General features: G+C 52.4%; 6 protein-coding genes across 6 annotated transcripts; 1 reads left to right on the top strand and 5 right to left on the bottom strand.

The window, feature by feature from the left end:
* Nucleotides 1-2,225: 2,225 nt before the first annotated feature.
* Nucleotides 2,226-3,254, bottom strand: CGCA056_v009974 (uncharacterized protein; the record flags this gene model as incomplete). The annotated part of the gene is made up of 1 exon (XM_037325221.1): nt 2,226-3,254. The coding sequence occupies one exon, from the start codon at nt 3,252-3,254 to the stop codon at nt 2,226-2,228; it is 1,029 nt and encodes a 342-aa protein (XP_037176399.1).
* Nucleotides 3,255-4,004: 750 nt separating this feature from the next.
* Nucleotides 4,005-5,004, bottom strand: eglD-15 (putative endo-beta-1,4-glucanase D; the record flags this gene model as incomplete). Its single annotated transcript, XM_037325220.1, has 3 exons — nt 4,005-4,285; nt 4,492-4,851; nt 4,950-5,004. The coding sequence occupies 3 exons, from the start codon at nt 5,002-5,004 to the stop codon at nt 4,005-4,007; spliced, it is 696 nt and encodes a 231-aa protein (XP_037176396.1).
* Nucleotides 5,005-6,005: 1,001 nt separating this feature from the next.
* On the bottom strand, nt 6,006-7,991 carry CGCA056_v009972 (uncharacterized protein; the record flags this gene model as incomplete). Its single annotated transcript, XM_037325219.1, has 1 exon — nt 6,006-7,991. The coding sequence occupies one exon, from the start codon at nt 7,989-7,991 to the stop codon at nt 6,006-6,008; it is 1,986 nt and encodes a 661-aa protein (XP_037176384.1).
* An 822-nt stretch (nt 7,992-8,813) lies between these two features.
* CGCA056_v009971 (uncharacterized protein) lies at nt 8,814-10,460 on the bottom strand (the record flags this gene model as incomplete). Its single annotated transcript, XM_037325218.1, has 1 exon — nt 8,814-10,460. One exon carries the CDS (start codon nt 10,458-10,460, stop codon nt 8,814-8,816), a length of 1,647 nt encoding a protein of 548 aa, XP_037176333.1.
* A 3,178-nt stretch (nt 10,461-13,638) lies between these two features.
* Nucleotides 13,639-14,887, bottom strand: prb1-1 (Alkaline proteinase; the record flags this gene model as incomplete). Its single annotated transcript, XM_037325217.1, has 2 exons — nt 13,639-14,532; nt 14,585-14,887. 2 exons carry the CDS (start codon nt 14,885-14,887, stop codon nt 13,639-13,641), a joined length of 1,197 nt encoding a protein of 398 aa, XP_037176331.1.
* A 6,460-nt stretch (nt 14,888-21,347) lies between these two features.
* CGCA056_v009969 (uncharacterized protein) lies at nt 21,348-22,184 on the top strand (the record flags this gene model as incomplete). Its single annotated transcript, XM_037325216.1, has 1 exon — nt 21,348-22,184. One exon carries the CDS (start codon nt 21,348-21,350, stop codon nt 22,182-22,184), a length of 837 nt encoding a protein of 278 aa, XP_037176906.1.
* Between the last annotated feature and the right edge of the window lie 1,005 nt (nt 22,185-23,189).

The following is a 23,189-nucleotide window of genomic DNA, read 5'->3' as shown; positions in this document are numbered from 1 at the left end:
ATCTACACAACCTCTACGCGCCCGCTTCTCAGACTCTGCGAGAGACAGCTTCATTTTCTGAACCAAGACAGTCGACTAAATTGGTTCGACCTCAATTTAAAGCACTACCTTGGCATTCTGAAGATGGTAGAAGCACTTGACGCAGCAAGCCGTTCAGACCTACTTGCACAGATAAAAGAGACAAGGGACGAAGCTGAGCGCGAGATTGTTAACGTGCTCAAGTTTGGGACCGAGGGCAAATGCATCATACGTACGGCAGCCGCGACGGCTCACAGAACGCGCGCCGATAGGTTGCAGGATTATACTCCTTCAGAAGAATGTGTCGTCTCAATGAGCCCTTGGATCGCTCTGATAGCTGAGTCTGTCTCGCTTTTGAGCAAGATAATCCACACCAGGTACCTCGAGAAGAGCATGCAATACGACGCATGCACATATGTGCTCAGACTGGCCGCTGACGTCTTAGATCACCTTCCGAATGATGTTCGCTGCGTCGGCGAGGGCCAGGATAGTCTGCAAAAGCTAAGAGAAAAGATGGCTTAGGCCTTCTACTGGGTGTTTCTGAGACACGTCGTGTCCCAAGAAAAAATACTGATTATGTCTCTCAACCGCCTATTTCTTTCCATAAGTGATTCCTTATCTCTTAAGTCCCCCTCTCGCCTAAAATGCTCCAACGTGTCTTTAACATTTTCTTCAGTCAAGTCCGACACTTGGACTAATCAAACCAATGCTTGTCGGGCCAGCCACACTCGCTGTACATATTCTGAGCTTCCTCAATCCATAAAATCAGTAACTAAAAACCAAAATAACCACCGGCCAATTTCAAAACTTACATGAACCCAGTGCCGGTGTTCCTCTCCCAAATCCTCCACTCGCCAAAATTTCCAGTCTCCCTAGGTATGTGCGTTGGTATCGGAATCATCTCAAGTGAGATCAGACTCTCTGAGTTCTTTGAAGTATTCTACAGCCGGCCGTGGCTTATCCGTCCGCCAGGGCTCGTCCTCGGGTATCTCCTCGTCCGGCACGTGTGTGTACGCGTCATGAAGAGTGACCTCGCCTATGGTAAGCACATTCAATCAGCCTCAGATAGCCCCCACGGGATCTCATCATCATTACCATAGCGGGCGTCGAGCAGCCACCACATAGCTAAGCCCCCGTCCGCCTGCCCTGAAAGGAGACGATTCCCTCTGGAATCTTCTTGCCTTCCAACGGCCAGAGCTCAAGCACAAGTGGCTGCTTGGTTCTGAATTCGCTGTTGGGTTCCGAGAAGAGATGTGAGTCTTTAAGGTAGCTTATGCTCTGCGTGAATGGGTAGACCGGCTTCTCGCTCTCCACGTATGGCAACTGTCGCACTTCTTTTCGAGGAGTCTGTCAGTTTCGGTCAGGGAGAGAGCGAGATCGAGATGTAATCACATAGGTCAACTACTCTATGATTGAACCCGAAGATCAGAAACTTCTCAAGGGGAAGTTCGTCATCGCTCCATCCGTTCTCAAGGGGGCTCTTTATGCACTCGGGTCTGAACGAGACCATTCGCGAAAGCAGTTCGAAACACTGCTTGATACTTTCAACGATGGCATCACGGTCGTAAAGGGGGCCTGATGGAACCGAAATGGGTGTGTTTGTCGACATTGGGGCCATTTATGATCCCGGATGTTGTTAAAGTGGAACCATGAATGTAGTTGTGAGTTGGGGAGACTTGCTTCAATACCCGACTTTATTTATGTAGGTACTCAGCCACCACCAACTACATCGGGGTGAGGTTGGGTAGGTACCTAGTAGGAATGGTGCTGCCTCGCATCATCAGCAGTTGACAATGATAATCGTCATTGATCATAGAAATCTTAAAGAGGGGCACATAGTTATTTACGGATGAGGCGGCACATCCCGAAGTCCATGAGGAATGTTAGTCTACCCGAGGGACCCCGTCCGTAGAATCTCAAAAACGGTACCTCGAAATCGTTCAAAGTTTGTGCGTAGGTAGTCATATTGCTTTCAACATGTGGATGAAGATGTTATTTGTACAGTCTAAAACAAAAACTGTGAAAGGGAAGGGTGATGATCAGTCCCCATGACGAGTGAATTACCTCTAGAAAATAGCGCGTCGTGCCGCGAAGATTCTCCCACAGACCGAAACGCCGCCGACCCATTGTCGAACTTCGAAGAGCGTACAGGTAGTAGTCACAGTAACCAACGTTTGCTCCCTCCACGAATCTTCCAACTTCTTCTCTCAATTGATTCCCAACATGGAAGACTTCCTCCGATCTGCCCTGGCTTCCAATTGCTTCCTTACAACGTCCAGCTCCATCGTCGCCCAAACCACCGAGATCTTGCCCTTGTCGAATCGGTACATGCAGTGCTCGTTAAACTTGATGCTCTTTCCATTGGGAGGGATACCCGCAAACATCGACGTCGGCGTTCCTGTCAGCTGCAATCGAGCGGCGACCTGCTGAGTTTCCTCGTCCACCAACAACTCTTGGATCTCGAAATGAAGCCCTGCAACGACCTCGTGGCTCATATCAAGGTTGCGTGCATAGTCCTGGACAGTGAATGGTCTGTTGTTGTGTCGCAGGTCTTTCCTGCAGAATTTAGGAAACTCGGTCTTCATCGTGCGCTGGTTCATACTGGTGACGTATGCGCGGTACAGCGAGCGTAGGTCAACCGGTTTATCCGGCATGCTCCGCGTGAGAAACTTCGGCGTCATCTCTGCCGTGGGATTTTGAGCACGAATGCCGTCGTTGTCCTGGATCGTCACAACCCTCGAAATTTTGCCCTTCTCGTTGAACCACACGAAGCACTGCTCGTCAAACTCAATCGTCTTCTCCACGGGGTCGGCATTCACCCTCTCATCCACCAGCGTCATCCGGTTGACGTATCTCGCGGCCACAGCGCGAGCCTTCTTATCGACGAGCATGGTATCGATCTTGATGCTGAATCCGGCGAGGCCCTTCGTGCGACCCTGGAGGCGGGTGATGTGCTCTTCACGCGTCTGGGAGTGGCCATTCCGGGTGAGCTCGTCGGCGAGGTGGTTTCCGATGACGTTCCATTTGCTGTTGTTCAAGCAGTCGACATATTCGCGCAAACGAGTGCCGATGTCCACCTGAATTCCCTTTCCATCACCATTCCAGCGGCGCGCTGGGCTTCTCTGCCGATGAGGGCTTTTGATCCCTGAAGGTTGCTTCTCTACAGCCGGCGGGGCCAGGAAGCTCTCGTGAGAGAAGCACGGGGCATCTGAATCTTCCAATGTTACTGTCGTCATCTTCATTATCTTTCTTCGAAATGTCTTTCTGTTTTCGGTCTTGTTTGATGACGAGAGTCGTGATGAAGGGCGGACGACTCTGGCGTTATTATCGTCAACAGCGATGTCATGAGAGGGGGTGAACTGATCTTAGCGAAGCGAGCAGTAGGCGCCGAAAGCTGCATCAGCAAGGGTCGATCATTAATTTCAACGAAGCAGATCCCCCGGATTACCTCAAAATGACCACACCAACAGTAGTCAATCACTCAGAATAGGGAAATAAATTGTCACTACACGACAAACAGATCATAATCGACAGTGGAAGGAGCCACACGCAGCCCAGCCGCAAGAACACGATCGAAAATTGGACCCTTGCACCACCACGTCTTTTCACAGTTTAGCGTAATGACGTAGAATTCCCCGCATTTCCTGACATCACGTCGTTCTCCCGTGGCGTCCGAACTCGCCAAGCGGGCCGCGCGGACCCCCCCAACCAGGGAAATTTTCTCCCTAAATCACCGATCAGAAGAAGCACGCCTCAACAAAAACGACGCGAACTAAGGAGATGATGGTCCGCCACGCCGAGAAAATCCGGATTGTTCCAGCCCGCCCCTGTCAGCAGTTAAGCGGGTGCGCGAGAGCCTTATCTCTGTGACACCGGCATCGGCATCATGCATGCATACCGCCACCCTGATTCATTGCACCACAGCGGAGGAACGGTACCCGTAACCGGGGAGCGACGCAGGAGCCCCAGTTTTGTTTTTTTTCCTCTTAGCAGCTGATCGGATCGGGGCCCGGGTTTGTGTAGCTGGTCGGGGTCGGCCAGTACGGCTGGAAGAGAATGCCCGGGTCGGTCGACGTGTAGGCTCCGGGGAACGACACGCCAGAGAAGGTCTTGCTGCCGCCGCCGGAGAGGGAGACTTGGGCGCAGCCGATGTAGAACTGAGCTCCGCCCTCGGTCGCGGCGCCGTGCAGGGCCAGGTGCTCAACGCGGACGAGGTACTCTCCGTTGGCGAGACAGGATGGTATCTTGGTCGAGAGAACCTGAGTGTCTGCGACACAAATCGTCATCAGCACCGAACTGATTCAGCCCTACAGCGTGATTCACAAACTCTCCACTAAATCTAAAATGTCTGTTTTCTTGAAACCATATGCTTTTCATCGTTCCCCGCCTCCGAAGATCGCACCCACCCGACAACAACATGACCCGAAAATTTTCAAATTTCAGGAGAACTGATTTAAAAAATTGGACACTCACTGTACGACGCCCACTCCAGGCCGCTGCTGGTGATCGTCGGGCGCTCGTGGTAGATCTTGAACCAGACGGCTCCACTGCCGTCCCAGGTTGCTGCCGTCTGGCCGGACGGAACCTTGGCCATGTAGAAGCTCGCGGGCCCGGGATGTCCCACGACGCTGTTTGCCGCGAACCCTATCGTCGAGCCCGCGGTGACCAGGATGGTGGTCACGGTACCCCTGTCCGCGGGATCGGCTTCGTAGCACCGGATCTGCGTCGACGAGACGCCGTCGGTGGGGCCGTTGGAGTAGAAGTTTAAAGTCTTGCGGACGTGCTGCCACTCGGGATAGGTCGTGCCGCCATACACTAGGCGACCGAATGTGTCTAAGTTGATCGATTGAGTTAGCATCATACGAGATTTGGCTGGTTTGATTCGAGACTTTGGTCTCTTGTCTAGTGATGTTGAAGGGCAGAAGACTAACAGTGGGCTTCAGCTGATGCAGCCGCAAGGACGGCAAGAGTCGCAGAGAACTTCATACTGGCTCAACCTGCACTAAGAATTGACGAAAACAATGATTGCAGTTGCAAACTGGTTGAGAAAGGTCTCTTATGTTGAAAGAAAAAACTTCACTTCATGCCTCCTTAAATAGCTTCATAACTACAACTCAACTAGGACGTGAGAAGACCAACCTACAACTCCGCGCAACTCCTCGCAACCTGGTCTTGTGCCTCCATCAAAAAGGAATGTGCCAATAACTTAATACCAAAGTCCATCTCCTCACCGAGCGCCGGCGAAAATATGGGGCGCATTCCACGAATCTCCGTCGCCAACCCCTTGCCGGCCCGGAGGCTGCGCTCCGAGGAGTAACGTTGACATCCTTGCTGTTGCTCATAAACATCCGCCAAGGCTAGCAGGCCTGCCTCCTATTAATTCCAGATTCGATAAGTATATATGAACACCCACACCTTCCGCACTTCGGGCGTGTATCGGCCCAACGGATGGACTCGCGGTCAGCTTGTCGCATTGCACGGTCTGGAGTCCCGATAAGTCAGTCGATGGCTCTCGTTGCTTCTCCCGGGCCTCCATACACAAAGAATAGTTTTCATAGTCTCATTCACTTCTTCTTCCATTTCTCTGTACTGATTATCGCTCACCCACTCCCAGTCCATTGTCTTGATTGTTCCATCGCCCTTGTCCACGGTTCCGTAGACTCGCCGACTTTGATAGGTCGCCATGCTGAGTAGCGTCTCATTTCTGATATCTTTCCCCTTTCCTCCATCCGTTACGGCCCTGTCGCTAAATGATGAACATGGCTGCGGAGGAGTTGACAGTGTGATTTGACTTTGACAGGGGAGATCGGGCGGAAGTTATTCAATTTCTGTGAGAATTGAAAGATAATTAAGACACATTGACTGAATGAATCTTCCATAGGTACATTGATCAACAAGCGTTCTGTCCTTGACTGAATGCAATTCCATCTTCCTCCATTCAACAACACCAAACTCACATGTTCAGCCAGTAACTCGCAGAGTCCTTTTCAATCCAAGTCAGGATCTGATTGAACAGGGTCTTCATCAACCAGGTTTCCCCACTGATCGCGGTTCCGATATTCCAAACGTGCCTCACCTCTACTGTTCAAGTGAAGCTCTCTTCCACCAGGCAACAGAACGATCACCGGGGGATCGTTGTCTTCCTCTAGGGTACCAGTGGATCCCAGAGCCGCGTATTTTCGCCGCAGCATGATAGACCTGTTGCGGCGTTCCTTGCTGAAGTCACTGAAAGCAACCTCTCTTTGAGTCATGGGAGGGGTTGGCTCCATGCCTAAGGACTGTAACATCGGGTTGCCGGGCCATCCCTCAGCGGGACTGTTGCTTCCCATCGCGTCCCAGGAGAAATTGACACCAGCCCGCTCGAGCAATCCCTTCATCTTCTCGAGGACGTGGTTCCTTAAGAAGTCCCAGTGCCGCTCTAGAGCGAAAAGAAGTTCAATCTGGAATCGGGAGCCGTACCGACAACGCTCCATGAGGGGATCCTGGCCGTGTAAGGATACCTCCTTCAATGCGGGGAACTCTCCGTCGGCGACGGCAGAGGCAAAGGTGAGCAGGCTGTGTGCCAGATTGTTATTGACATGGGTAAGCCGAAAGTACTTGAGGGTACGCGGAAGCATGCTGACTAGGCGAGTGCCGTCTGGATCAGGCAAGCTGGTGTCGATGCGACGCATCCCGAGTTGCTCCTCCGTAGCTACGTCACCTGGCCACACCTCGGGAATATAAGAGCGAGAGGTCCACATGTTGGGGACGCCGAGGATAGAGTCCTGAGCAAGCTGAACATGCTCGAGCCTTTCGAAGGAACGCAGGGTAGTAATGGTGTCGTGTCGAATGTTGTCGAGGCTTTCGGCCTCACCTTCAAAGGGCTTCCCGTGCCAACGGCTCTCCCAAAACTTCATCTCGAAGGGACCGAGCTCGAGATGTCTCAGGCTGTGGGCGCACATACGCGCCAGGCCAACAGCGAGATTTGCGGGGGAAATCTGGTCGTTTATCGTGGAACTGGGATAGTGGCCACGCTCAGCCATCAGCTGGAATCTGCGGAGCTCGCCGCGGCCGAGGGTGAAGCTCTCCAAGTTCTTGATGCCTGCGGTGAGAATCTCAATGTCGTCGAGCAACAAGGAGCAGTTTGTCAGGCGCAAAGTCTTGAGCTTGGAGATGACGTGGTCGGTGTCGTGGAGGAAATTTCCGCCTACACCTCCTATTCCGTGAATTTCGAGTGTGGTAAGATTTCTGCAGCGGTTGAAGATCATGTACGTGTCCCTGAGATCAAATTGGCTGATCTTGTCGTAGCAGTCGCCACGGTAAATGAGGCTGAGCGTCTTGATGGAATCGTACTTGGCGCGGCCGTACCGGTCCATGGTCCAGATAAAGCCACCATGCTTGATGAGGGGAAGCTCCATGTGCAGCTCGAGATGTTCCAATTTAGTGGCACGGTTGAGAACCTCAGGAAGCCAGTCGAATCCAACGGCCTCCCCTCTGGGAGTTTTCCAAATCTTGCCGACCTTGCCGCTTTCAATGTGCAGATTGGGGGTCAGGTTAGCTTCAAGGTGCTTGATGGAGGTGGCTAAGTCATCGATGCCGTTTGCAAGGCTCCGCTTGCCAGCCGCCTCCAGCGCGTCGGGGTCTGGAACGTGGTCGCCAGCCAGAGTTCTCAAAAGCCTGAACAGGGCCTTCTCATGCTTCACACCCTGCCAGGGACGATCTCGAATCTCGAGGTAGTCGTAATTGAAGCAGACGTGGTGAAAGAGGTGGGGTCGCGCAAGCTTATGGAAGCGGAAGCAGGTCTTTGAGAATGAGATGAGTGCGTTCTGGGTATCGCGTTCGGCCTGGAAACTTCCGCCATTTCGACCGTCACAGTGGCGACAAAGGACTTCCAAAATGGAGAGAATGAGCTCGTCTGGCATGTCGATAATCTGGGTCGCTCCTTCCATCGCGACTGTTTGGGGCGCCTCATCGCTAACGGATAGGTCTGCCATCTTGTCAACGTGGGAAGGCACGAGGAGACGAAAGGAAGTGGAGTTGTAGAAGGAGGGAAGAATCTTGCGTTTGGAAGTTGGGAGAGAAATTTTTGAGGGAGGCGGAGACCTGAGAAAGATTAGCCGTCGTGGAGGCAAACGATCCCTAGGAGATGTGGGCAGCCGATCGTCTAGCGTTTGGTGTCCAGGTGGGTGAAAGTAGGTCAAGGAGAAAGACTTTTCCTACAGCGATTAACCCAGGCCCAGAGAAACAAAAAGGAATCGGCAACTGATTGAGGTCTGAGGTGAAAAGAAATTGGCTAAGGTACCTTAGTCGAGGGCAGGGGTGAATGAGAGACTGGGAGTTGCCATCGGTGGGCCACGTGACACGCAATATTGACTGCGGATGGTTTGGGAAGGAACGACCAAACAAACCATCGAAGGCTCTTGCTTCTTGTCAAGTTCGCCGTTCGTTCTTTCCAAAGTTCACAAGTTTGGTCACCAAGTATCAGGGAAAGCAGGCTAGGGCACGGGGAACTCTCCGGTACTTCCCTGGCCGTTTCCCCATTTTCGCAGACGTTAGCTGATACAACTTCAATTACAGTTGAAAGCGGTCACATGCGCCAATGCCATAAGCATTAATGGAAACCTTTCTACTCGGGGAGCTGGACCGAGATCGATTGACGCGAGGCAACACAGCTTGGCCTGCTGCTGTCATATCATCGCGAAATTCCAGCGCCACAACTCGATTAATTATATTGGAGCAGACACTGTGCTAGCCGACAACGTAATGTCGAGACCTCAATCCTCACTTTCCCGGTCGGATTCAGAGCCGGGTCGAGACTAAGTTTCATCTATCTGTTTCCCAGGATCCTCTTCGTAAAACGTATCTTCAGCCCATCCGTAGGCTTTGTTCAGCCGCTGACCGAGCACAAGAGCCGAATATCCTTCGAATTTACCCTTGTAAGGCGGAGAAACCATAAGAAGCTTGCACCCGAACTTGGACGATTCAAACGCATGGTTCAATCCATCTGCCGTACGGATCACCCTGAATCCCAACTCCTTCATCGCCAAGTTGAACGCAGGCCAGTCGGCCGCTTCCCGCGGTTCGGATTTTCCGATAAAGCTTTTGAACGTCTCAACCATCCACTCGTATTCAACTTTGATGGTTGGTAGAGCAGGTACGGGCTCCCTAGCACTGGAGAGAATATCGAATTGAGACCGGCTTGATGATCGCGACTTGCCCCTCTCCTTGCGACTCTCGACCAGTTTCTCAAAAGGCTCTTGGGGCTCCACTGCGAGTGCTGTCCAGTCGGTCTCACCATTGGCTTTGGCGTGATCGTACTGCTTGTCGAGATACGCAAAGCTGTCCTGGATCAGGTCCTCGTACAAGAAACCCAGTCTTGAGCCCACTTTCTCGACAATGATTTCGTCTAGTCTCTCCAATGCGCCATCAATGAGACCATCGTCAAGAGCCTTCTTGGTGAGCACGGAACCAAGATCGCTCTTGAGCCGGTTGAGCTCGGCCTCGAGCTCCTGAGCCCGGGTGACGAAGAACTGAGCTTTCTTCCGCGAAGGAACCGGCCCCTTCTGTGCCAGTGACAGATTCACGGCCCCGCTCAACGACAGCAAGCCCATCGTCTCAAACGCATCTCGTGGGAGCGTCGCTCCATACTTGTCAAAGTCGGTCTTGAGGTAAAGCTTCGAGAGCTGTTCAATCCATCCATGCGCCTTCTGCGGGGTCGTTTCCGGCTGGCACAGTCGAAGAAGGATGTGAAGAGGGGGGTCGCTCGACTGAACGTCTTGCGGCTTGCCCTTCAGTTTGATATTGGGGTTTCCCACAGCATCGACCCCGTTCGACACACGCTTGAACAGCTTAGAGTCCCTGGTTAGCTGCCGCTTCAGCAGAGACTGGAGTCGAACGTAGTCAAGATGCGCAACATTCGATAGCTCCTGCAAAATGATCGATCGCCGCAGCTTGTCCGAGCCTGCGTCATCAAGTCGACTCAGCAGTTGATCCGCATAAGAGAAGATCGCGGCGGCTTTGATGGCACTTTGAGCAGCATCCAAGACGGCGCTGCTGGCATGCATGTCGGCTTTGAGAGGGAGGGCCCTTCCCTTCTCATCAGCGATAAGCTCCGGGCGGCTGGAGAACCAGGCAGCGACTTCCCGAGCAAGCATAGCCGGCCGAGAGGCGAGCGCATCAAGGTACGCCTCGTGAGCGATCTTGCGGTCGCGAATCAAGTCCTTGGGGTCCGGGAGAGATTCTTCTCTTATTTTCTTGGCCGCAGGTTGGGTCTGAGGAGCACCCCGAGTCCCCGGAACCTGGAGCATTTGAATGCCCTGCTCAAGTGCATCGACGGCCGCATCTGCAGTAGGCACCGCAGTGTTACTAGCCGGCTGACTGGAGGTCTTGGTGAGGAAAGTTCGGGTCAACCAATCGAGCCCAAGCGGCTCGACCTCCCGAGGTCTGTTCTCTCCAAGAAGCATATTCGCCATGTCGTTGAGCCTCTGTAGAAGGAACAATTGGCGGCACAAGACCATCTCCCCAATATCCCGGGGAAGCAGATTTCCCGTACTGGTGGCCCACTGAATTTCGGCCATCTTGGACGGTGGGATTCGCACCGCTTGTCCATAATCTTCGCCGTCAATGAACATGATGTAGGCGTCCTTGAAGTTTCCTTTGACGCGGAGTTCCTGCAGATGCATCCCGATCTTGATGAATTTACTGTCGTTGCCCTTTAATTGATCAATCAGGTCCGGTATGGCACGCATGGCCATCAGCTCGAGGAGGTGGTTGTCCTCAGGATCCGTCAGACTGCGGAGGTTCCAATCGGGCACAAGTGCAGATAGCGGACCGCCGTGGCTCGTGTCCTCGGGGTGTCGCGGCACATTCTGGCCCTCCTCAAGCTTGAATATGCACTGGCGTCGCTGGTCTTGGTTCAGTGAGCCCCAGTGCTTCTGGAGCCGGCGCTCGTGCATGTTCCATTTCTTCCGCAGTATCGCGTGTTCTTCTTGCACTTGGATATTGTTCGGGATCTGACCGAAACGCCGGTTCGCGGCATTGTATCGTCGAGAGTTGTAAGCATTCATAGTGGTGAAATGAAGCAGACGAAAAAGTGTGCAGGTCCTCTCAAACGCAAGGGAGCGAATTAGATAAAGAACAGAATGGGTAGATCCAAGGGAGAGAAAGGTTGCGTGGTTGCGAGCATACAGGCGAGGAAGCCCTTTCGAAAGCATCCTAGCTAATTGCGTTGCGTCAACAAATTGTGAAACCCTATTAGAGAACGAGTTGAGATTCCCCACCGCGTTCTTCTGGCCAATGGAATGTTATGGATGAGTTTGGCTGATAGTCGCCACAAGCAGCCACAGCACTACACTCAGCTAGCGTTTGTAGCAGAGAGATTCACCGTCCGTTTTTGGTTTCTTCGCATCTGCAAACGGACTGCAGTGCTCACCATCTGCATAGTGCAGAGACACGTATACCAGAGAGATACGAACGACTACAAAGCTCAGTTTTCTTGCTTACATCATCAACAAAAGATCTCGCAACACCTCATGAGCAGCAGATACCTAACCCGCGCACACGAGCTATGAGTGACGACTACAATACTCCCCTAAGATATAGCAACACATCGAAGTGTATTGATTCCCATGCTTCTGATCGACGGTGAAATTACGACCTGAGGGTAACGTGTGTTATCAGGTATAGATAGGTTCACAAGATCCTGTGTCACAGCCGAAGGTGAGCAACGATTGCCCCTCGCCATCAGATGGGGCTAAGAAGTGAGGCTTCAGCAATAACCAGAGGGTTTTTCGAGAGCCTAGTGACAAGAAATGTCCAAGAATGATTTTTTCGGAACTCGCAGGCGTTGCGATTATGAACTGACCCATGGAACGGAGGCAGGCTGAGTACAACACCTTATGAGGCACTATAGGCAAGGCAATTCCCAGGCATAGATTCTTTCAGTGTACGTCTCCATATCTATCCCAAGATAAATAAGATAGAATTCCCGCATTTGAAGACCACCTGCTTCACTATGCTATCCATCGACCGATTCACACCGTTCCTTTAGTTAACCTTATATCTTTGGCCTTACTCGCACATAACGAAATCTTGTTTCCCTTCTTTAGATTGGTTGCACTTCTCTCCCACCCCGGAAGCGTGGAACGTCTTATTGCCTCTGGTCTGGACATCTGCTACCTTTTCTTAAGTAGCCATGGTCTAACAGGACAAGACACCCGAATCCTCGTGAGCTCCCGCTTTTTCCTTTTCTTCTCTTAATTCGCTCCATGTACTAATTATTCGTTCCGGATCTCCAGGTATGCCCCCTCTACACGTCATGACGACGAGACCTCCAGCACCATCGCCCGTAGCGGGTCCCCTCCGAGGTCTATTTCCAAGACCACCAGAAAGCATAGAGTCGGATATAAGAAGGATAAGAAGGAAGGAAAGAAGACGAAGACTGGGGGTATTATTGATATGACGTCGGACTTGTCGTTTACTGGGTCGCAGTTTGATCCACACTGTTGATCCTAACACACTGGCTCATTCATGGCTCTTGGTGAGGTTGTCATGGGACAGAAGGCTGCGACATGAGTTGCTTGAACATCGGATCCAATCAACACCTTAGCTTATGGTGGGATTGGATGAACTTTGGAGTATAACAGAAATGCTATTTAACACTTTGCATCGAGAGAATTCGCCTCACCTTGTCTAGAGCGATTGATAAAACTTTCAGACCATATTGCCAGAATCGCCTCCTTAACAGATTAATCCCGGCTGCAGCACTCGCCATTAGGTATTCCCCAAACGCAAAAGTCTAGAGGTAATATTGGCGAGGTCTATTCCAGTTAATTCACGAGGGCAAGTTGTTTCCGCCTCGAACCAGATCATCGCCTCAAACTGTACAGACAATGCTCCCTATGCTCTCATATCCCTCGATTACAACACAGACATGTGAAGATCAAGTCACGTTGACCTGTCATCACCAAGTATTTGGGAGAAGAAACCCGTTTGGTAGATGAGACGGGTGTAGACCCCAAAGAAAATGGTTATCCAGTCCAGCATGTCGAAGATGATTTACACCGTGGGAACTTTGACTAAGTCCCATCGCCAAGACGCATCCCACATGATCATCAGATCGCCAAGATTCAACGAGAGTAATGGATACAACTCTCCCCTCCCCGCCGAGATGGCAGCATCCGATCTCTCAAACCCTCGATCTGCACCGTCTTGGCCCACTGTCAATCTTGCAGTCAATTGATTAGCCTCCCATCCCGACGGGATCATCACATCACCCAAGCATTGGTCACTGCGACAACGGATCTGATGCATCAAGTTTATTATTCCTATCAAGCACATCCCCAGCCAAATCTCAGCAAATGGGAAACCCCGGTGACCAAGACAGGTCCCCAAAGGGTATGAAGTCTCAAAACATTCATTTCCATCATCAAAAAGAAAAAGGCCAGCGCGCCCACACATCCTTCAGTGAGAGGGGATCCCAACTCCTTCATATGCAAATTGAAAAATAGAGCGAGCTGATAACCTTTGGGAGACTGCCCGCGAGGCATTCTGCGTACCACACGGAACGTCTTCTCGTCGCGTACCTCAACCCCGCGGCAGTCCCCGATCTATACCTCTTGACGAGGGACCCAGACGAGACGCTTAGGCGCCGTTACCGTTGTAGGCGATCAGGTTGGGGGAGCTGTTGAGGGTGCCGGTGATCTTGTTGGGGGTGGCCAGCGCCTTGATGCGGGCGGCGATCGAGGCGGGGGTGGACAGGCCCTCGACGGACTGGAGGTAGTTGACGAGGCCGGCGACGTGGGGGGAGGCCATGGAGGTGCCGGAGATAGTGTTAGTGGCGGTGGTGGAGCCGATCCAGGTGGAGAGGATGGAAGAGCCGGGGGCGAAGACGTCGAGGGAAGTGCCGTAGTTAGAGTACGAGGCGATGGCCCAGGTGCTGGTGATGGCACCGACGGTGATGGCGTTGGCAGCGTTGGCAGGGGAGACGTTGGCAGCGTTCTGGGCTTCGTTACCGGCGGCGACCACGGTGGTGACACCGGCGTTGTAGGCGGAGTTGATGGCGGTGGTCCAGGCGGTGGAAGAGGGACCGCCAAGGGACATGTTGATAACAGACTTGCCGGCGCGGCCGTTGCTAGTGATGTCGTTCACAGCCCAGTTGTAACCGGCGAGAATGACGGAGGTGGAGGCAGAGTTGCCGACGAAGACCTTGACGGAGACCAGGGTGGTGAGCTTGGCGACACCGTAGGTGGTGGAGCCGATGGTTCCGGCAACGTGAGTGCCGTGGCCGAGGGTGTCGGTGTGGGCACCGCCGGCGGCGTTGTAGCCGAGAGTAGCACGGCCACCGAAGTTGGTGTGGGCAGTGTTGATGCCGGAGTCGACGACGTAGGCGTAGGTGCCAGTGCCGGCGGCGTTGTCGTAGACGTAGGTGGTAGAGCCGGAGGTCTTGTGGGAAATAGTACCCAGGCCCCAAGGAGCACCGGTCTGGCTCACGATGGCAAAGAGAGTCCAGATCTGGTCACGCTCAACGGCGACGACCTAGTGGGTGTTAGCATGGGATTCAAGCTTGTTTGGTTGCATTCAAGCTTACATCAGGGTTCTTCTTGATCTCCTCAATGGTGGCATCGTCGAACTTTCCAGAGTAGCCGTGGAACTTGTTGAAGGAGTAGTTGCGCTCGATACCAGCGAAGGCACGCTTGTCGAGGTTGCGGCTCTGGAGCTGGCTGACCCAGTCCAAGTGGCCGTCGAGGTCGCGGGCAGAGACGCCCTCCTTGAGGGTGACGATCCAGCCGTTGGGAACAGTCTGGACAGAGAACTCAGAGGGCTTCTCGACGGGAGCAGCGAAGCCGCAGGCCGCAGCCGCGAGGATAGCAAAGCGCTTGAAGCCGACCATGATGAAAGATTGACCGAGATGCTGGGATTGGAGTTGGGAATCTCAGAGAAGAGGGGAGCGTGGTGAGGAAAAGAAGATCACTTCATCATGGGCTTTTCGTCAATTTATATACTACTAGATCCCCGCGATGGAGCTGCTCGATCTCGAGGCCTTCCACATCTAAATGGCATGCAAGGCCTTCGGTGATCCAGGAGGTCGATGGTGTGGCACCGCCGTGTATGCGGCCAAGCCGTGAGGCTTCCTTCGAGAAGCTGTACGTACCAAGCTGCACCCCCGGTCGACGTCCAGCCACTTCCACAGGGTCCAAGCCATGGCGAACACCGTTCAACTTGGAATATGCAGCCGAAGACGCCATGTTGGTTGCAGCGAGCGAGACAAATCGATAAGACGATGCAAGAAGGGGAAGGAGAGTACAAATGGCGCCATGTGGCGACATGAATCGGCCATCCCAGAAAGCTTGTGCGACGACATCAAAATGAGGAAGTTGATTGACAATGATGTTGTTGATGCAGCGGTCGGCGGGGAGGAGGTTATGTCGGTCGGACTTGGCATTGCAACAGAGCTATCAAATGGTCGCGCGTGAGGTCGAGGTTGGGCAGCAGACAAGCCGGGCTGGCGGCTCAGAGCGTTGTGCCGTCACATGAGGCGTGCAGCCAGTGAGTTGCATTGAGTGCCCGAGAACGACAGAAAGAATGCAAAAAAGCTCATCCTGTGGGTGTTGAAAATGCGACATATTGGTGGTTGGACGACCGACTGATTTCTGGCAGACTGGGTGAAGTTGGCGACGGATATTTCGCGGTGACAATACCGGCAATTGATAGAGCTATCCCAATCAGGAGCAGCTCTAGCCACACAGAGAGACTTTTCAAAGGTCACCGGGGGCGAATACGCCAATAACAAGGGTTACTCAAGAGACTATCGAACATTAGCAATTTGCCTCAGAGACCAGTACCGTGAGCGGAACGGCAGTGCCAAGGCTAGATTATGCATAAAATAGAGGATCCGTTAGGTGACCGCTCTGTTGTCTAAACCCCTGTTGGCTGGCCGAGGACTGACGACCCCCTTCCGTAGGAGACATGAGGATGGGGTATACGCAAAGCAAATTGTGACTGGGTAAATCGGGGTCGGCGGGTATTTCGAAGTCAACTATAGCGCGAATTTTCTGGTAAACCTCGCAGACTCCAGGCCCCCGCCAGATCTGTCTCCGCCATTGTGCTCAAGTCGCCCTCGGAAGGCGTTCGGGTCTACGTTCGGGTCTCTTGCGGACGTGTGGTGGACGATACCGAAGACAGTAGTCGGTTGTGGTTCGTCGGATGGGGGGTTGATCCTCGTGCGTCTACACGATGTAACCCCAGGTGAGATATCTCGCCTTCCCTTTTCGGAGATGGGCCGTGCTGCGTGGCAGTCGGCGATCGGAGGGGTATGTAGAGCTCTGGGGTATTGGGGGCTTTTTGGAGCTCAAATGGACTCAGGAAACGATGGTGAGGGCTAGACGTCGAATGAAGACTGATTCGTGATGGCTGTTGCGGATGACTGAAGCGACGCGATGACACATCAAGATGTGGAATGGAGTCGTGCTGTCGGAGTCAGGACGCGGGGACCGTTACATACAGACATCGGTCTGTTGGTGTCAGGCGCAAGATGTAAGGCGGTGGACAGCGACTGAAAGCTACACTCCGTAGGATCGAGGTCCGCTGCCGGAGGGATGTATTTCGTAATGATGTGACGCAAAGGGACCCAGATAAGAATGCCGGCTCGTCAGTCAGCTTTCTTGATTGTTGCTCATGTGCATTTCAGCTTGGGATGATGATAGGTCGTCTGCAAGAGCTGGTAAATGTGCAAATGCGCGCAAACAAGCAAACCCTGGCGAAGTTTGTTCAGGTGGTTGGAAAAGACGAACGGTCAAGCTCATGTGGAAGAGAGAAAGGGGAAGCAGGCCGGTAGATCCCTGATGGAGCACTCACGCAATGGGGGCCGCAGCTACCTGCCCCTCACCACCAAAGAGCTTCCCAGCACCATCCTTCTTTCCTACCTCGCTGCCAATCACGATAAGGCGACTGGGCCACGAGAGATCTCGGCAGCTGCTGGTCTGTGCTGGAAAGCGATCAGGTCCAGACCTGCTTCTCAGGTATGCGTTGCTGATGCCATTCGATGTTGTTGTGCTCTGCTGAGTGCCTCTAAATGCTCAATGGACGCCATCAGCGCCCGACCCCTGGTTCCTGAGCAAGATCCTTGCTAACGTCTGTACGCTGTACGTCGTCAGCAGCCACTTTCATTGTGTTGGAATAGGGTTGCCGAGACATGTTTAACTGCTATTTCTTTGGATCAGTCTTGTGGCCATATTGATCCAATTCCTCGGAAAAGAAATAACTTGCGCCACAACATCATGCTCCGAGCCGCCGATCTCACGCGCCGAACACCAGGATTGAGCCACGATCCATCCACGAAGCACATGTGAATCGTGAACAGAACCAGGGATGAGATAATGAACCTGGTCGATTGCCTTACCTCGGGGCCCGCTGTTCGCCTTTTTTCCGTCGGCAAGTGGGGGCGCGGGATCCGAGCGGAGCACTTTGTGGCCTGAGCTTCACGATAACGTGATAAGATAGTGGGACAGGCTGCTTTAGCGATGCTGACTACAGCTGGACTAGCCACTCAAGGCTCTCGGATAAGCGGGCCTCCGGTACCCAATCCGGGTGAGCTTCACTTTCACCAGCTTCATTTCGTGGTGTTGTTCTCCTCATTTCCGGCTTGTCAACATCCACCAATGTAACGTCTTCCGAGCTCCAAGCTTAAGCTTACTTTCTTGCTTGAGTTGTTCTTTGCTATTGTCCTTCCAGAAACGTACTACGCTGCGTACTGAGAGTGGCACGAAGTGGAAGAATAGATGCAAGCCACGTTTGGTCACGAACGGCGAGTGACACACCGTACAGCTCGGCCAATTCTTGAATTACCCCTGCCTCTATCGGTGCTCTTCCTTGAGCGGCTGCTAAGGTCCGCGCCGCTGCCGGAGTTCTGCTCGGCGTGGGGTGCGTTGTGAACTATCAGGTCTAATTGCCGTAGAGACAATGCCTTTATGCAAATAATGTTTTGTCACTGATTTCGCTTTGTAAGCATTGCGCGAAAATAAACTCCAATTGAGAGCTGAACAAAACATAGCCATCGTCTTTATGATCGACACCAGGTCCATCCAATGCACTATTCCAATAGTTTAAGCAGTCACAACGGCACCCTTACCGGAACAGTCGAGTTGCACAAGCTGTCATTCAGGTGCGCCGGCCGTCTGCAACTGCAACCGATCTTTGATAGGTCCCGAACGTTGGGCCTGCCTCTTGCCTAACCCGCCGTGTTTTCAGGCCGCCCCGCGATGTTCTCACTCGCTCAAAGAGGGAGGTGCCCATCAAGGTGAGGCTCTAATACGCACCTGTACTATGCATCGTGTGGTGGCATCGACGCAGACGGAGCGTTTCTGGAAGGTCGCACTTCCATTCTCTCGGCAACGATGACGCTTTCCCCTACAGCAATGGTGGCATGTGGCACTTTTGCTTCGAGCCTTCCAGAGGGTCTAGCCTCACGACATGGAACTGCCATGAGCAGTTACCACCCCTGAATCACCCCTCCAGGAAGTTCCGGCATTCGTGGATTTCAAAAGGCTTGGCTCTCCTGCTCTCCAGGGTTCTTCAGCGCTCCCGCGAAGCGCCGCTGCAAGATCCTCCTCGCCAAGACCAAGCCACTGGAAACACCAAGCTTTCACCTTCCCTTCGCGATGATCCCTTCCCGAGTTTGCCGCTGCGAACCTTCCGAGGCCAAATAATCTTGGCAGTACCGAACGACCGTGGAATTCAGGTTCCAGCATGCTGAGATCCTCTCCATACGTCTGCGGCCTCATTACGGATATTGTCACTTCATCGTCACACGATCCGGACATGCCGTGGCATCATTGATTTCGTTCTCGAACCTTTCAACTCTTCCGATATTCGTTACCTGCTCAGAGACACAATCCTTCACGATCCAGACAACTGTCCCAGATCTTCGCAGCTGACTCAACGTGACAGCGGCCTCCGGAGGCAGATCCGGCTGACTCCGAACCCGCTCTTGTGCGTCCAGTCTGTCTACGCCCCTCCTGTACCACGTCGCAATCAAGCCACGCCGAAGGCGCCCCGTTGACGCAAGCCTCGGCACCTGCCTTTTCAAGCCAGCTTCCGACGCGCCACTGGCGTTTATTTGTCTTGCAGTGAGGTGGCTCATCGTCAGCGTCACTTCACGATGCATCACAAAGCACAACGAAAAAGAACCCTCGTTGTTCGCAATATCCGTGGGATCATCGATTGCAGACTCCCTAACTTTACTAACTCCCAGCTTTGTAGGTTACGACGTTCTCAATTCCGTTATCGATCGCGCCATCACGACTTCTCAAGCACTACTGATCTCGTTCCCTGCGTCTCCGTCTTCTTTGCCTCTCGCCGTCACCAGCTCCTCTTGCTCTGTTGTTCCGCTGTCTTACACATACTCGACAGACCCCTTCTGTGCTCAAAACTCCGTTCTGCCATACCCGAGGCGTGTTGTTTCTGGCGCACGGTTGATTTGTTCTTTGTCCAAAATCGCACCGATCCAGCTGCCAGAAAGCGTCGAGGTGACCACATTGAAAGCTTCCTGTGCCAGCGATGAGCCTACACATCGTCGTCTAACAAATTTGGATGAAGACTGAAACTTTTTAAAGGTAAAGATGCAGTGTTTCGACTTCAAGGTTTGTATCGCAACTGAGATTAGGAACTGATTGTCGTGATGTCGCTGCCATTTTACGATGTTGTATAACGTGCGGCGTACAGAACGTTGATCTTTGGTCTACAATCCTTTCCCCAAGCGCCTCGACCGTATGCGATGAGTGAATCACAAGAACTGTCCCTAAATAAAGATGACTGGTATAAGTCACGTAAAGTATATCTCTAAAGACTTTTTCGAACGACGGGTGAATATGATGGTTGAAATACTTTCGAGTAGCAACGGCGTTGACACAGTGATTCACAGCAAATCATCGAGACAGTCACAGTATTCACTGATACAAGCGTAGCATGCAAAAATTGAGAGTTCCGACAAAGCCGTTACACCATTCTGTGCTACTGCTATCTCCGGACTCGAGCTATGGACTTGCCGAACTGACCCGCGCAACCCGGGGCCCTGGGACCAAGTCGTCCCGCGAAAACCGATTGTCCCCTGCCAGGACAAAGCATGTTCAGATAAGACCCCCTATTGCGAGGGGCTATGTCACAGAGAGTATCACATGTTCCAACCCTATTCATCTGGTCTGAATTCGATGTCATCTGATTAAACTCAGCCAGGTGGGACAGGAACTTCGCATAAGGTTCAAAAGCCGAGCGCATCGAAGTATGACGAAGTCAAAATAAAAGTTGACTTCAAGATCACCGAGAAAGGTATTCTTCCCAACAATTTCTGACTTTCTCTTTTCTGTGGCATGTGATACATCATCACCCCCGCTGCGTTCTGAATACCTGAGACAGTACCAACATTCACTCAACCTACTCCTGCACAGCTTCCTTCTACCAGCCAGTAAAATCAACTAGTGTGGATGGTGGGCATCCTGCATTATCAATCTGAGATTCCCGACTGATCGAGTATCCCGCGAGACCTCGCTGTTACGCAGAGGACGAAGGAGCTACTCGTAACCAGTAACTGTAATCAGTAGCCCCTTCGTCCTCTGCGGCCCCTTTAGCGTGATGCGTGAACATCACAACTCTCGTATCGAACGATGAGCTTTGCAAATAATAGCTTCACAACATCGACTTGCTGACTCTACATCTTTCATCACCGTAATGGCTCTCGTCCCGCGTTTGGACCCCTACAAGCGGCTCTTGTCGAGATTCTATGAGGCCCTGGTGCTGCTATGGATCTTGCGCCCGGTGAATGGGCCACATATTATATCTCGTCTCGGGAACTACAGCTTGCAAGATGTTCGGAGGCGGTTTCTGAGGAATCTTTGCTTCATCTGCGATTATGATAAGGGCGGCAAGACCACGACTGCAATCGGTGTGGAAGACACTGCTGACGGCCACATTTTCTGGGTATCGTCGAATGAAGGTGCTAAAGACCGCGTAGTTGAGTTTCTCAACGGGGTCTTGAAGCTTTTAAAACACAGCAACGGACATCCAGAAGGCCGCCGGGTCGCGGAGCGAACGTTGATGGCCGACTGCTTGGAATTCGCGAGACGCCGTCTTCATAAAGAGTCAAGAATCCTGCAAAGCGCAGCGAGAAGATGTGCTGAAACACTGAACATCCATCAAATCTTCGGTAAGTCAGACTTTAAAGGCTTTTCTGGTTTAGAATACAATATTTACAAAGCTTCATAGAAACATTGAGTGTTTGGCTCAGACGCTTTGAGGAAGCTGGAGAGAATGATATCCTAGTGTGCTTGACTGCTTACCGTGTCCGTCATGACGACCACATGCGTCTCATTGAGCAACTAGGCCAAGAGACGGAAGACGGCGTTATTTCCCTGAACGAAATGCAACCGTTTCGCAACGCACACCATATGATTAGCCGTCTCGCAGCCCACGTGCGTGTCATTTCTCAGTTGTTCAACGATGCTAGCCGCCTTCAGTCTCTTCTCAAATCGTACCGTGTTGACAAGGTCCCCAAGCCGCCAGCCGCGACGGTCCCAGACGTTGACGACCACATGACCCTCAAAGGTATTCTCAAACGCCTGCTTCAAGCAGGAGACGAGCGCTACGAGACATACCTGAGCTACCTATCTCACATGGAGCCCCAAGTAAACATCGAGAGGCGTCTTCGTGATATATTTGACCTGGAAGAGCCCGGAACCCTCCGACCATGCGTCCACGCGGAAATCCAAATGCTCCACCACTTCCACGACGACCAGCGCAATTTCATTGCGGACGATCGTTACGTCTCTTGTAGCAAGTTCGCATGCATTTGCTGCAATTCCTACTTCCGGAGTCACTCTGCCAACATCACTCTCCTCGACTGCCATCAGAAAACGTACCCGAATTGGGGAATATTGCAGCTTCCTGCCGGCGTCAAAGACAAGCGATGGCTCGATCAGCGCAGGATAATTAACGCAGTTATCCAGGACCTCAAACGAATGGTCGTGGATCAAGTTTCCCAGCGCCACATATCAAGTCTCAATCACCCCGATTCGGTTTCTCAGTTTTCGACCATAATGGGAGACGAACAAGATGACACAGACTCCGGCACAGACGTGTTTGAAGATGGGAGTAGTGGAACAGATACCGGTACGAGACAGCCTTGGAAACAAGATTGATACGTAGCTGACACTCTGGGTAGCAGGTTTCAATGAAGATGGATTGGCTGCTCGAGCTTCGGAAATCTCTCTGCAGGATGAAAGTCCAGGAGAAGATTCCGATACAGGGAGCGGTGTACAGATTTAGTCACTTTAATCCCACGTTTAGACGAAGGTTTCCCAGTAGTCAATTTTTATTTCCTGGTTGTATTTGAATATTTCTTGATAAAGAGAGTTGGTTTTGGTGCAAAATAGCAAACATACATCCCGAACCTCAGTAGTGACAGGGAGCAATAAAAAGAAAATTGGTGGTAAAATGACTGGACACCTCAGTAGCCCTCCTTTTCCAGGGCGCGTTTGACGTGTTTTTTGAGGTTATCCACTTTGGTGAACATCTTGCCACACCGGCAGACCGAACGGGGCAAGTTGAAGTGAGACATGAAATGCTTTTTCATGTCCCGTTGCCAAGCAGATCTCCTCGGGCATCTCGGAAAGGCGCACAAGACCGGTTTGTAGTGAGTCCGGAGATGCTTTCTTCACCCACATTTAGATATTTACTGTCATGTTTAGAGCGGACTGCGGGTTGCTTACCTTCTGCTGCTTGGAGTCTTGAAACCTCTGCAGCATCTTGGCCAGGTGCACGAATATACATCACCCAGGTGACCCAGTTCATCGGGGATGTCGGGAATTTGCCGTTCATCAAATACAATCGATTCAAATTCCACACTTGACCCATCCCGGAGAAGGACGTTGGCAGGAGGGACTTCAATAGTGCGCTCAAAGCCGTGTGGCGGCAGAGAAAGGTCAACCAGGTCCGAACCCGAGACCAGAGTTTGTTCCTCGGAAGATACACTGTTGCTGGACTGACGAAAGGCCTACAGACCTTGTGACTCATCATCCAGGCAGAAATCCGCAAAGATGTAGCTCTGGCTGCTCGTTAAGTCGAAATGCCCTGTGTTGGAAACGTTGTCGACCCAACTCTCATCCGCCCACACGTCACCCAGGGCTTCGGTCAGAAGCGGGCCC

The sequence above is a fragment of the Colletotrichum aenigma genome (genome assembly GCF_013390185.1).
Source record: "Colletotrichum aenigma strain Cg56 chromosome Unknown KSG_Cg56_contig06, whole genome shotgun sequence".
NCBI classification, from domain to species: Eukaryota; Fungi; Ascomycota; class Sordariomycetes; order Glomerellales; family Glomerellaceae; genus Colletotrichum; species Colletotrichum aenigma.
This window is presented reverse-complemented; position numbering and strand designations above follow the sequence as displayed.